The sequence below is a fragment of the Octodon degus genome, unplaced genomic scaffold, assembly GCF_000260255.1.
Source record: "Octodon degus isolate 3935 unplaced genomic scaffold, OctDeg1.0 scaffold00065, whole genome shotgun sequence".
Lineage (NCBI taxonomy): Eukaryota > Metazoa > Chordata > Mammalia > Rodentia > Octodontidae > Octodon > Octodon degus.
The window spans coordinates 12,178,141-12,192,182 of NW_004524641.1; the positions used below are offsets into that span (position 1 = coordinate 12,178,141).

Consider the following 14,042-nt stretch of genomic DNA (forward strand, 5'->3'; position numbering starts at 1 on the left):
TTTTTTTTTTTTGAGACAGGGTCTCACTATGCAGCTTGGGCTGGTCTTGTGATCACTTTCATAGCCACCAGGCTGGTCCTGGACATGCAGAGATCTTCCTGGCTTATGCTCCCCAGTGCTGGGATTACAGGTGTGCGCCGCCACACCTGACCCGCCTGTGGTACTGAGACGATGCACCTGGGCATCTTAGGGCGAAACAGCATGGCATGTGGGGCTAGGGAGCCAGCTTGGGTCCTTTTGCTTGCCAGGTAGGTGTTTATGCCTCACAGATAGCCTGAGCTGTCCCTCCGGCCCTGTTTCTCTCTGCCCTCAGGCTGAGTTAGGAACTGGGGAAATTTAATTTTGTTTATTTATTTGTTTTTTGCCAGTGCTGGGGATCAAACTCAGGACCAGGTAGGTACTTATGCTGCTGAGCTATCTCCCTGGACAGGAGCTGGGGAAATTTCAGATTACTGATCAGAATTTGAGCACTAAATTAACGTTCGTGTTCTGTGCTAGGTATTCTTCAAGGACAGCATTCCTGTGTGGATGCAAGTATAAATCTCGTTTTACAGAAAGGGAAAGTGACGGCTAGAGAGACTGGTAACCTGCCTGGCTGGGTGATGGAGCAGGGTCGGTATGGACTTCTTCAGAGCCAGCTGTAATTTCATGTAGTTATTATTACAAAGTTCTTGGAGTATCAGTTTCTTCTTAATACTATTTCTTGCTCATCTATAACACTATCGGACAAATAAGGTTGTGGGGAGAGAACAAAGGCTATAAAACGATATTAGGGGCTGGGGAGATGGCTCACTAGAATAAGCACTTGCCTAGCAAGCGCAAGGGCCTGAGTTCATTCCCCAGTTCTGGAAAAAAAAAAAAAAAAGAAAAAAAGAAAAACAATATTAAAACGTCTCATGAGTGTACTCAGTGTCTCTTCATCTTTGGGGGCGAATTTCTCAATACATCCTTCATATTTCTAGGGTAGGATACCTTATAAGAGACCCGCACCACCTTCTGGTTTGCAGAATTTGCTGGCTGCATAGCAGCTGTGATCCATCCATCCCCCCCCCCCCCCCCCCCATAGCTGCAGCAGAGGGGCCTCTTGGTGGATCAGGCACATTATTGGCAACTTAGTGGCTGCCTCACTTCAGGGGCGTGTTTGCACTTTTTTTTTTTTTTTTTTTTAAGAAAGAATAGGTTTATTTAGCTCACAGTTGCTGGAGGTTTCAGTCCATACTCAGCTGGCTCCAAGGCAGAGGGCAACCTTTCATGGTGGTGGCAAAGAACAAGAGCACCGTGTTTGCACTCCTGTGAATTGTCACTTGCGGTGTGTTCCAGATGAAGCCACGTGAGCTGAAAGTGAAGAGCGTGCTGTGGTGTGCTTTGGCTCTCTCTCGACGTGTCTAAGTCTTGTTTCACGGGACTAAGGGAGCCCTGAGCGAGATTCCTTGACTGCAGTTTTGGCAGCTGTGCCGCTTGTTATCACATTTCTATGGTTCCTTCCAACTTTGACCTCCTGTTTTCCATCTCTGAATTTTCCTTGTCCTGTTTCACATTCACTCCAATGTAAATACTGCAGTTTCCCATTTTTCCACCCTTGCTTGCTGCCCCTCTCTCAGGTGAGCTTGAGCCTGTTCTCCTCCCCCAGCCCTTTCAACTCTTGTTGCCTTTTGTGTTTTTGTCCAGTGCCCCTTTCCAGCCCCTGTGACTCCCTACTTTCTCCCCTGAAGCTCTAACACTCTGCCCCTTCAGGGGGCTCCTGACTCACAGCTCAATAATACGTGGAGCCTGTTAGAAATGCATGTTCCCAGGCCTCACTCCAAACCTCTGTGGACACCCACTTGTTACCGGGTTCCCCACAGTGCACTTGGGGAGGCCCTGTTCAGACCCTCTCTGCTCCTTGGATTGTGGCCTGGCCCAGGGATCTAGAACCCGCTCCTCCCTGGGGAAGAGTGTGGTGGAAAGTCTTTGCCACAGATTGCTCACCTTTGGCAATATTTTATTTTTGGAGATAGAAACAAATGAGTATATTTGGAAATAAGTGTTTTTTTTTTTTTTTCTTCTTCTCCCTAACCATTCAGTGAAGTCAGGGCATTGGGGAAGTCTTGGATAATTCAGTTGGTTTTGTTACCAAGGGAGGATGAAAATACCATCCTGGTCACTGTTTTAAAACTTTATAAATAGCAGTATGTTAGGGACTGGGGGTGGGGTGGGGATCAAACCCAGGGCCTCGCACATGCTAAGCACATTGTGTGTCCGCACCCCACGTGCTATACCTGCCCTGCAGGCGGCAATTTTGTGGAAAGAACATGTGATTCAAGAAATATTTGTATTTTAAAGGTTGTACTTTTTTTATTCCTCTCTAGAAGGCAACTAACCAGAAGGTTACCATATAAACCAAGGGCTGGGTAGGCTTGTAGAGACCTCCTTTTTTTCTTTCTTTTTTTTAATGGAACTGGGGATTGAACTCAGACCCTTGCGCTTGCCAGGGAAGTGCTTATTCCACTGAGCCATCTCCCTGACCCCTTCCTTTTTTTCTTTAAATGTATTTCTATCCCATTTTTGGTAGACTTGATCACACAGGTCACATCCTAGCTCAGGGTGACACGTGGAGGCAGGCTTCCAATTGCCCTTACATGTCAGAGGCTCTGCTGTGTGGGAAGACTGGATGTGAAACTCCTGGGTGGTACCTGAGATGGGGACTGCAGGCCCTGTACTGAATGACCATGGGGTGCACGGAGGCAGCGTGAGGGCCTGCGGGCCTCAGATCAGTGCGGATCCACTCCCAGGTTCCCAGCTCCTTGTCTTACTTGTGCTTACCCTGCCGCAGTGGAAGGAGCACTACCTCTGACAGTCCCATCGCATTGTAAGACTTTGCTAAGTTGTGTCCATAGGTTATCTGAAAGAGCGAGCACTCACACAGATGTAGACCCCAGGACAGTTTGCTCATTGCAAGGTCAGAGAACCCGATACGCCAGGTAGCTAGGAAGTGATACGAGTGATGTGAAGGGCTAAAAAAATTGCCTTTTTCCTGCCTTTGACCTGACCTTGTTTTGATGCAGAAGTATTTCCTTTTCCATGAGCACTGTTCTTTCCTATGCAGAACATCACTTATGTGTTTTGATTAATGATTTAAAAGTTTGTGGGGCTGGTACCATGGCTCAGTGGTCTAAAGCACCTACTTAGAACAAGCTTAGCAAAACAAAGGGACCGTGGTTCAATCCTCCCACACCACATGCCAGCCAGCCCCGCCCTCTGGTGGGCTGAGCTGGACACACACACACACACACACACACACACACACACACACAAATAAAAATTAAAAAAAAAGTTTGGAGTTAGGGAGGCAGGTCTACAAGTGCTAACACTGACTATAAGGTGGAGAAAGTTCAGAGCATACCTCCATGCAAGACACGTTGTTCTCATTTTTGTGACCAGTTCTCATTCTGTTCTAAGCGGACCCTTGCAGCTGCTATGGGCCATCCTAGCAGGCTGTCCCCTCACTGAGTGGATGTGGTGACTTGAAATAAGCATGTCCCGGGCAGTGTTCTGTTTCTCCTTCAGAAGCATGTCATGGTATTAGAACCTGACACCAGAAACAGATGGAAGCTCGACCTCAGGTTTCAGATCTTGTTTAAATGATGGGAGTTGTCAAATTGAAGAGGGTCAGTTCTAGAAACTGTGTCATCGATTAAGTGAGTGAGCAAAATGATACAGGGAAATGTGTATATCATGAATAGAAAATAGAAATGTAGTGTAATTTTTAGGAGTTTACACATGGTAGGAAGCATTTCAGATAAACCTATGTATTCTCTTTAGGCATTTTTTTTTGTGGAACCAGAGATTGAACTCAGACCCTTGCGCTTGCTAGGGAAGCGCTTATTCCACTGATCCATCTCCCCAGCCCCTCTTTAGGCATTGTATGTGTTATGTGCTGTAGCATTCAGGCCAAAGTATCTGGCATTGGGGTCTTCTTTGTATTTGAGGATTGGCTAGATACACCAAGGGGGCAGCCCAGTCTGGAATGTGCTGGGTACCTGGGGTAACTTGAGGGTAACATGAATTTTGTTATCATTGAAAACATTTGTAGGATGCACTTATGGACATCTCTTTCATCGTAAGTGCTTAACAGCGTGCATGAGGCTGCTTCTAGGACTTAGGGTGCTCTTGTGGCTTGGGGCAGCACCTTGTCAGTGGGTCCTGATGGCCTGGTGCCTTTAATTGATGGCTAGCATGAGTCTGCAGTTTATGGGAGTCACCCGGCAGTGTCTTGAAACAGTAAACCAAAACCAGTGTGCACTGGAGCAGAAAAAAACATGCTTCGTTGAAGGTTTTCATTTCAGAGGTTTTATTTATTTATTTATTTTTTAATGTATTTGGTACAGAGTTTGCAGGGTCTACAGGGTCTTGCTACATAGATTGGACTTGTAATGATCTGTTTTCAGCCTCCCAAAAGCTGGGATTACAGGCACTCACCACCATGCCCGATCTCAGAGGTTTTTTTTTTTTTTTTTGGGGGGGGGGTCTTTTAAAGTACCTTTTGCTCTGTAACACTGTTTCCAAAATGTGACCCATACAACTTTATTTTTCTGCTGTTAAGTTTTTAAGGGACAGTTTATCTACGCTAGGACTTCTTAGAGCCTTTGACATCATTAATCCTCCCCGTGTCTCAGAGTGAGATGCAGTGTCTGATGCTTCCCAAGGTTATTTGACTTTGCCTGCCCCATTCCCACCCCCTTTTTTTTCTGGAGAGAGTGTCTACAGGGGAAGGTCACAGCCTGGGGCTTTCACGTGCATTTTCTCACTGCCCTTCACAGTGCTCCTAAGAAGCAGAGGTAGTTTTTGTGTCTCCTTTTTTTTAAAAAATTAATTAATTAATTTATTTATGTGTGTGTGTGTGTGTGGCCAGCTCAGCCCACCAGGGGGCGGGGCTGGCTGGCATGTGATGTTGGAGGATCGAACCGTGGTCCCTGTGCTTTGCTAAGCTTGCTCTAAGTAGGTGCTTTAGACCACTGAGCCATCTCACCAGCCCCTGTGTCTCCTTTTGGATGAAGGGACAGATAAGGGTTCTCTTGGATTTCAGGTTGGCACCAGGACCTGGCCTCCTCGTGGCTCATGCAGTCATTGCTCTGACTGCTGAGGCTTTCATGAGGTAGCAGGCCCTTTCTCCTACATAGCAGGTCTGCTTGCTGTACAGTAGGGGCCGTCTGGGTGATCGGGTGATCTGAAGTTTCTCATCCTCTGGTGAATCCATAGGCTTCTGGTCTGTAGAGGGCATCTAAATTCCACTTCTAGGCAGCTGACAAAACTGAGTCTTCGGGTTTTTTAAATTTTTATTTTTTGGCGAACCCGGGGATTGAACTCAGGCCCTTGTGCTTGCCAGAGAAGCGCTTACTCCACTGAGCCATCTTCCTGGCCCTAAATCTGAGAGTCTTTTTTTTTTTTTTTTTTTAAATTATTTATTTATTTATTTTAACATTTATTTAGTGTGTGTGTGTGTGTGTGTGTGTGTGTGTGTGTGTGTGGCCAGCTCAGCCCACCAGGGGGCGCGGCTGGCTGGCATGTGGTGCTGGGGAATTGAACCTCGGCCTTGTTCCAAGTAGGTGCTTTAGACCACTGAGCCATCTCTCCAGCCCCCTGAGAGTCTTTTTGAAACTTCTTCGAAGCAGTATCTTTAAGTACCTCCCCTGCTGGAGGGGAAGAGGGACATAAACAGAAACACAGGGCAAAACACAGATGATTAACATTGTAGAATCGTCACAGGCTTATCTGTGGCTAACAAGTGCAGGATTGCCGCTTGCTTATTATGTCTCAGGTGCTTGATAAAATGTACCCTACTGTTTCCTGATGAAAGTGTTACTCACACTCACTTATGCTGACCTTGTCTCCTTCCAAGAAAGGCTCAGACCCTGACTGGCTTAGATGAACAGTTCATGAAACAATAAGTTTTAGAAACCAGCTAACTCCTAAGTTTGTAGCACATCTGGTGCAGTAGGCATCCCAAGCAGGATCCCCATCTTGTAGCATCACTTCACTGCTACAATAGTTTCCCTTTTGCTTTCTTTGCATCTGTCACACTTTAAATAAAGTTTGCTTCCCACTGTACCAGCCTGCACCTCTTGGCTTTCTCCATTAGAGCCCCAGTTCTCCATTCTTCACTGGAGTGAGGCCATTCTTCACTGAACAAAGCGCCCCCTGTTGGATGCAACTCTAGTGTACTTCCTCCCTCTTCAATACTGAGGATTGAGTTTACACTAAACAAATGCTACTACGCTATACCACCAGCCTTTTTTTTTTTTTTTTTTTTTTGGTGGAACTGGGGATTGAACTCAGGTCCTTGTGCTTGCCAGGGAAGCAGTTATTGCACTGAACCATCTCCCTGGCCCACCACCAGCCTTTTTAAAGATTTTTTTTTTAAAAAATGTATTTAGTACAGAGTCTACAGGGTCTTACTACATAGATCAAAGACGGGACTCATGATCCACCTGTTTTCAACCTCCCAAGTGCTGGGATTGATCGCAGGTGTGCTACCTCACCCAGGCTCGAGCGCCCTCTCTGCCCCGGGGGCGAGGCCAGCATGGCATGACTGGGATCGAACCCTGGTTCCTGAGCCTACCTAAGGAGACACTTTAATCCACTGAGCTATCCAGCCGGCCCCAAAAAAATTTTATTTTGAGACTGGTTTCACTAAGCTGCCCAGGCTGGCCTGAACTTGCCACCCTCCTGTCCTTCTCTCAACCCATTCTCCCCGTTGCTGCTGCCCATTCTTTTGAGTAAGAAAGTTATTCAGGTGTTGAGCTGTGGTTCACTTGCATTTTGCCTCCTCCCTTATACCCTGTGGAACTATGTCATATTTGCTCTTTTCTTACAGAAAGAAATCCAAGCCATGAGTCAGTGCAGCCACCCAAATGTAGTCACCTATTATACCTCTTTTGTGGTAAAAGATGAACTTTGGCTGGTCATGAAATTACTAAGTGGAGGTAAGTGGGTTTTGTGACTGTTTGCTTATTTTCTTTTTTCCTCTTTTGTAGGAGCCAGCATATTGGATAAAACTTTAGATCGGATCCTCTCATTGCTGTGTCCTGAGTTTTGTGTGGCTTAGTCTTGCTACAGAATAAGGGCCAAATTTCTTTATATTGGTGCTCAAAGCCTGTCACACTTGAGTGCAACTTCCTGGGGCGTCTATGTCGCCTTCTCCATGTATGACTTTAACACTTAGGTAATGATTGAGTTGTCATGTCTTTGCACCTGGACGAAATCCCTGAATGGCTGGTGGTGTCTCCAGTTTTCAGAAACGACACCAAAGTTCAAGGGAGCCAAGCAGCTTGCACAAGGCCGTAGACAGTGCTAGCAGCTGATGGTGGAACTTGTTACTGGAGGAACTGTTGACTTAAGAACTATGCTTCGTTGCAAATAATACCTTCATTTTACAGACCCAGTGCTTAGAAGGCTCTGTGGTTTTCTTGGCAGACCCACAGCTCTCCTGTGTCAGGGCTCCTGGGGTCACTCACTGTGTGTTGTTAGAATAGGGGAAGTGTGGATTAGGCGAGGAGGAGAGTGTTTGCTGGGGCCTGGACAAAGCCAGAACTGCTGTAGCTGAATTCTTAGGAAAGAGCCCATTTTAATGGGTAGCCTGCTCCAGCTAGGGCTCAGTCATTTTAATTAACTTATTTCTTTTTAAGAAAGAAACTGTTGGCTCAAGCAGAGATCCTGAAATGAGACGACAAAGGCCTTATAATTGGCTTGAGTCTGCATGCGAAACTCTCAGCAGGGAGCTGGGAGAGCCTAGTTCAGCTCTATTCTCTTCCAGTTCTCCGCAGTCTGTTGGTCTTTGTTTTCTTGAGTGCCTACTCTGAGTTTTAATTAAAAGAGGAAGGAGAAAGAAAAGGAGCCAGGGCTGTTTGAGGATTGGGGCCCGCTCCTTTCTGCTTTCTGTGGAAGACCATGCTTTGCCAAGTCAGTGTCAGGAACATGACCAGGTCTCTTCGTCTATTTTTATTTTTTCAGTATTACAGATGGAACCCAGGATTTTTGCATTAAGCTATATCTTTTATTTATTTATTTATTTATTTATTTATTTATTTATTTTTGCGGAACTGGGGATTGAACTCAGGCCATTGCACTTGTCAGGCAAGCACTTATTTTACTGAGCTATCTCCCGGCCATGGTTGGGGCTGAATTTGTGATCCTTTTGCCTCAGCCTCCTAGAGTTCTGGGGTTGCAGAACTGGGAATGTCCCTACCCCACCACCCTTGTGGGTTTATGCATTTTCATCCTGGCTGAGGAAGACCAATGACTTTGCGACAATTGATGATCTTACTTCAGTTAACCTTTCACCTTTATAAATTTGAGAATATCCGGGGGCCGGAGAGATAGCTCAGTGGAATAAGCACTTGCTTGGCAAGCACAAGGGCCTGAGTTCAATCCCTGGTTCTGCTAAAAAAAAAAAAAAAAAATAATAATAATAATAGAAAGAAAGAGAGTATCCCCTGTCTTCTATTCTGAGGCCCTTTACAAGTCATTGTTTTTCAAAAAAGTCCAGTTCAGTCTTTGGGCTTCAGCCAAGAGGATTAGGTTCTAACAGGAGTCTGCAGCTATGGGGAACATGGGCAGACAGGGACTCTTGGTCATTTTTCTTTCACCAGGCCAGAAATTCATACACACCTGTTAATGCATATCCCGATAAGAATAGATTTTTTTTTTTTTTTTTTTTTTTTAAGAATTACTGTTTTCCTAGAGTCAGTACATAAACAGATGATTTTTTATTTTTTATTTTTTTGCGGAACCGGGGATTGAACTCAGGTCCTTGCACTTGCCAGGCAAGCACTTATTCTGCTGAGCTATCTCCCGGGCCCATAAACAGATGATTTTTGTTTTCCTCTTGGAGGAGAAAGATCCACATTTGTTTTCCCCTCCGGTGCTTTATCACATCAGATCTCTCCTCTGCTGTGGTAGCACTTAATTGGAAGACTCAGCCTCTTTAGTCATACAGAGCTCAGAGGCAAATTCAGGTCCTGAGGTAAACTGTTAACTCTTCAGAAATGTTGAGCCTCCAGGTAATTCTGGCTTATAAAGTTACCTAGAGGTTTGAAGTATTAATTAGTATGTGTTGAAACATGGAATCACAAGGCCAAGGTTACCATTCGTATTTTCTAACAAAGCGCTCAGTGTTTGTATCAGGAAGATGAAAATAAAGATGCATAGACTCACCAAGAGGGGTCTTTGGGTTTTAAGCAGAAGTCTACTTCACTTCACTTCAACCTGTGTTTCAGGTGATAAGGACGAGCTGTTGCTTTTCTTCTCAGCTGCTTGCTGCTGTCTTTCCCCTGTCTTCCTGCTTCTTTCTTTGTCAGTTCAGCCTTCCTGAAATTTACTTGATGGGGGCCTTGCTGTGTTTGTGCTTGAGTGACCTGCCTCAGCCTCTGGAGAAGCAGAGGCCCCTGACTCTGGCTGTTTTCCCGCCCTTTTCACTGTAGTGCTGCTGCTGCTAAAACCCAGGCCCTTTCGTGTACTGGGCAAGGGTGCTAACACTGAGGTGCACCCCCAGCCCAAGCAGCCTTTTCACATTCACAGTGAAAGTGCCCTGGCAAATGTTCTGGTCAGGGGGTTACCCTTCAGTTGTTAGTATGCCTTGGGGATATTTGCATTATTTTACATTTATTTATCCTCAGTAAATCAACAAAAATATTATCTTGATGTTCCTATTTAATGTTCTAATTTGAAAATGTAATGAAGGTGCCTATAAAATTCCTGTTTTATGTCCTCTGTCCACTCAGGATCAATGTTGGATATCATCAAATACATTGTCAACAGAGGCGAGCACAAGAATGGAGTTTTGGAAGAGGCAATAATAGCAACAATTCTCAAAGAGGTTTTAGAAGGCTTAGACTATCTCCACAGAAATGGCCAGATTCACAGGTACGGTGTCTGCAGAAAGTCCTCTCCTATGTTTAGTTTAGGATGTAAAGTAACTCTGGAGAAATAGTATCCACTGTTCTGGTGGATAGTCACTTACTGCTCGCTTAGGCTAGGTAAGTGCAAAGGAAGGATCCTGAGGATTTAGGTTGTGAGTCAGTGGGAGAGCAGGTGCTTAGCTGCCCAAGGCCTTGGCCTGGCTTCTGTTACTGAAAAAACAGACAAGTGGAAGCAGAGCTTAAACAAGAATACATTTTGATGCATTTTATTAGTATCCTTGGGGTGGGTTTGTATGTTCTCTTTGAAATTAGAACTGAATATAAGAAGTACTGAGTAGACTCATTAAAAAATTAGTTAACACAATTACTCTTGAAATGTATTCTGTTGAGCTGTGTACCATCTCTAACTTTCTAATATACCCAGGACTATTAGAAAGTATATGTTAGTCATTTTGGCCGTGATGGGGAAAAGAAAGGAGGAACCACTGATTTCATCTTTTGTGATATACAATTCTAATTCTTTAAGTAGCCAAACAACATAAACTCTTAGTGTGTGAGATTTTGAAAAGATTAGTGTTACTTCACATGTTAGGAATTTTGCAAGTAGAGAGCCATTTACCAGTAGTAATAACACTGTTGAGGGCCGGCCAACTAGCTCAGCGGATTAAATCGCTGGCAAACAGGCGCAGGGGCCAGGGGTTTGATCCCTGGGCCTGCTGAGCTGGCCCTGCCCCTGGGGTGTACTGAGATGGCGATTGAGACTGGGCGTGGTGGCGCATGCCTGTAATCCCAGCTCTTGGGAGGCTGTAAACAGGCGGATCACTATGAGTCCGATCTAGTAGTGAGACCCTGAACACCCTGTAGACTCTTTCCTAAAATACAAAACCAAAAAAACAAAAACAAAAAACCCCCTGAACCATAAGTGAACTGTGTATTAAAATGATCCCTACTGTATTTTCCACTAATTAGAAAAATACCACATTAGAAATCAAACTTAAAAATTGTCACTTTTTTTGTATTAAGGTTATTCTGTAAATTCCTGTGTTAAGGTTTTACATAATGAAGGAATGCTATATGGGCTATTATAGTTAGCATTTATCATAAGTGTCTCACCAGAGATCAATCAAATTTACTTTAAAAATTGTTTTTATTTATTTATTTATTTATTTGGCAGAACTGGGGATTGAACTCAGGCCCTTGAGCTTGCCAGGGAAGCACTTATTCTATTGAGCCATCTCCCCGGCCCCTTATTTATTTATGTAGTACAGGGTCTCACAACACGGCTCAGACTCGTAGTGATTGATGCTCCTGTCTCAGCCTCCCCAGCGCTGGTGTTACAGTCAAGCACCATCATGCCCAGTTTCAGAGGCTGGCTTGGCGGGCTTGGGAGGTGGTGGGGCGGCGGGGTGATATGTGGTACCAGGGAACGAACACAGGTCCTTGCGTTTGCCAGGCAGGTGCTTAGACCGCCAAGCTATCTCCTTTCTTAGACGGCAATGAGATTATTTAGAATAGACTACAGACAAATTTAAATGGAGGTAGAAAGCTTTACATAGGTAGAAATTTAATTTTTTCATAAGAGTGCGATTTAATTCTTGATAAAATGAATTTAAGGACACTCTAACTTTGAAAGACAAAATAGTCCACTTAGTAGTGATTTAATTAACTATGGATGATGATTTCACATACAGTATTTATTATTAAAATCTTAACTGTGCCCAAGAGCAAACTACCGCATGACAGTGTATCATAAGAGCTTTTAAATTTTGAGATATAATTTTAATATTCATAAAAGTGTAACTGTATTAAATAGGTCCAATTCATGTTATGTTTAAAAATCTTCCTGAGTCAATGTCATCAAATGCTGGTGCTCTGCAATTCATTCCCCATTTCTTTTTTCTTACAGGGACTTGAAAGCTGGTAATATTCTTCTGGGTGAGGATGGCTCAGTACAAATAGCAGGTAAAGCCGATAAACATAATTCCTTTTTTTTTTAAAAATGTATTTGGCACAGGGTCTACAGGGTCTCACTACACAGATCGGCCTTGTAGTGATCCTCCTGTTTTCAGCCTCCCAAGAGCTGGGATTATAGGTGCGCACAACCACACCCAGTTTCAATCACTGTCTCATCATGCCCCTGGGATAGGGCTGGCACAGCATGCCCGGGATCGAACCCCAAGCACTGTGTTCTGCCTAAGCAGGCGCTTTAGTACGCTGAGCTATCTGGCCGACCCAAGATAATTCTTATTTATGGGAGTGTTACAATTTCAATGACTGCAGATCATTTTTATGAAGTGGAGAAAAGACTGACCTCTTTTAAGAATGTGCTAGGGCCGCCCTGTTCTACAGGACATGCAAGTGCAGCATGTTTGGGTGTGAAGCATACCATCTTTTCCTGCCGTTTGGTGAATCTTTGTTAGATCTTCAACTAGTGCTAGTTTAGTACAGAACTTTAGGGAAAGAATGGTAACACTTTATTTTATAGTCTTTATTACCTTTCAGGTTGGCTAATGGGGATATTTATATAATTACAAAAAAGAGTTTTGAAAAGATGTTGATGAACTCGTGTGTGTAACATGGTAGCTGTTGTGAACTCTGAAAATCAAGGGCTTATTTTATTTTGTTTTGAATCTGCCCCAACATGGCTGTTCTCAACAGCCAGTGGGCAGGGACTGCAGTGAACAGATTCCAAATGGATGTATCGCATGAGCATGGTCCGTCCTCACCGCCCCCATTTACTTCAGGTTGTCAGAGTGACCTGTAAGCCTGGCATATTTTACGGCACGCCCTTGGTCTCTCGCAGGGATCCTTTGAGCTTTACCACTTCCCAACAGGAATGCTCTGGCACATCGAGCTGGGCACTGCGTGAGCCCTGCCTTTGCTGTATGTGCAGCCCTTGGGCTTCCAGGCATTAAGCATCGTTGCAACCCTTTCTGGCCATATGCTTGGTGAAAGTCACTGGTTGGACTTGTGTTGTTACGAATGTTGAGGTTTGCCCCCAGTAAATCAGACTAATTGGTTTCATTTCAGATAGAGGTTGAAGAGTTCCCTCTTCTAACCTAGATGGGCTTTTCACATCCTAGTTATAAGATCACTGCTGATCCTAGTCCTCGGTCTCAGTCTTGCTTCCCAAGCTGAGGATATAGTTTTATGAAGAATGGAGGTTTGGAGAAGGCAAAGCCCCAATATGAAGGCTAAACTCTGAGTCATCTTGATTCATTTTTTGCCCTTCTTAGTGGCAGAGATCTTCTCAGACAAGAAAGAAGCTGTCCTTAGCCTCTAATTAGTTAGGTGCATGTAGAGGGGCCTTTTTTAAATTTTGTTTTTCTTTTCATTTATTTATTTATTTGCAGAACTAGGGATTGAACTCAGGCCCTTGCGCTTGCCAGGCAAGCACTTATTCTACTGACCCATCTCCCGGCCCCTCTTTTTTAAAGGAGAGAAGATATGTTTTGAAACATCAAATAGAAATATATTGGGAATTTGTTTCAAATCAACATACTCCTTTCCCCAACTAATAATGAAAGATAGATTTGGTCATGTGCAGTAGTTGGTTTAACATGTTTAGGCCAGCTTGATCCCCTGGTGGTACATGAGTAACTGTTGCATGGGTGGATTATACCACTGGCAGTAGAAGTGGTATAGTCAGTCATGCATGGGACTGTCACGTATGTACCACTGGTGGCTCAAGCCATCCAACTGTGAGACATACAGTTTATAGCCATGTTGAGAATAGTCTTGGTTTGACATCTGCTATGTGTCTCAGGGCCTGTTGCTTTATCTTTAAACCTCAGTTTCTCTGTCTGTGAGATTATGATGGTAATGCTTATTTTTCTGAAATCCTCTGTAGTTACTGAAACATATGGTTCAGGTCCCTGTGAGTGTAGTGTGTTCCTGGGAGAATAGAGTGTCCTAGGTGGGGAGGGGTACCATTTTGCAACCAGGAAGTATCTCTTGGTAAGCATTTTTGTGGAATGTCAAAAGATTCTTAGAAGAAGAGGACTAAGACTCTGAAGAATTAGTATTTTTTTATTTTAAAGAAATACAGGGCCGGGGAGATGGCTCAGTGGAATAAGTGCTTCCCTGGCAAGTGCAAGGACCTGAGTTCAATCCCCGGTTCCGCAAAAAAAAAAAAAAAAAAAAAAA

The 14,042-nt window shown here is 44.2% G+C and overlaps 1 protein-coding gene across 1 annotated transcript in view; it reads left to right on the plus strand.

Moving 5' to 3' along the window:
• Positions 1 to 14,042, plus strand: part of Stk39 (serine/threonine kinase 39) — a 263,677-nt gene that overhangs the window by 21,107 nt on the left and 228,528 nt on the right. Inside the window, exons 3-5 of the mRNA XM_023719212.1 lie at positions 6,854 to 6,962; positions 9,759 to 9,900; positions 11,803 to 11,858. Coding sequence (XP_023574980.1) covers positions 6,854 to 6,962; positions 9,759 to 9,900; positions 11,803 to 11,858 — 307 coding nt within the window. The remainder of the gene's footprint in view (positions 1 to 6,853; positions 6,963 to 9,758; positions 9,901 to 11,802; positions 11,859 to 14,042) is intronic.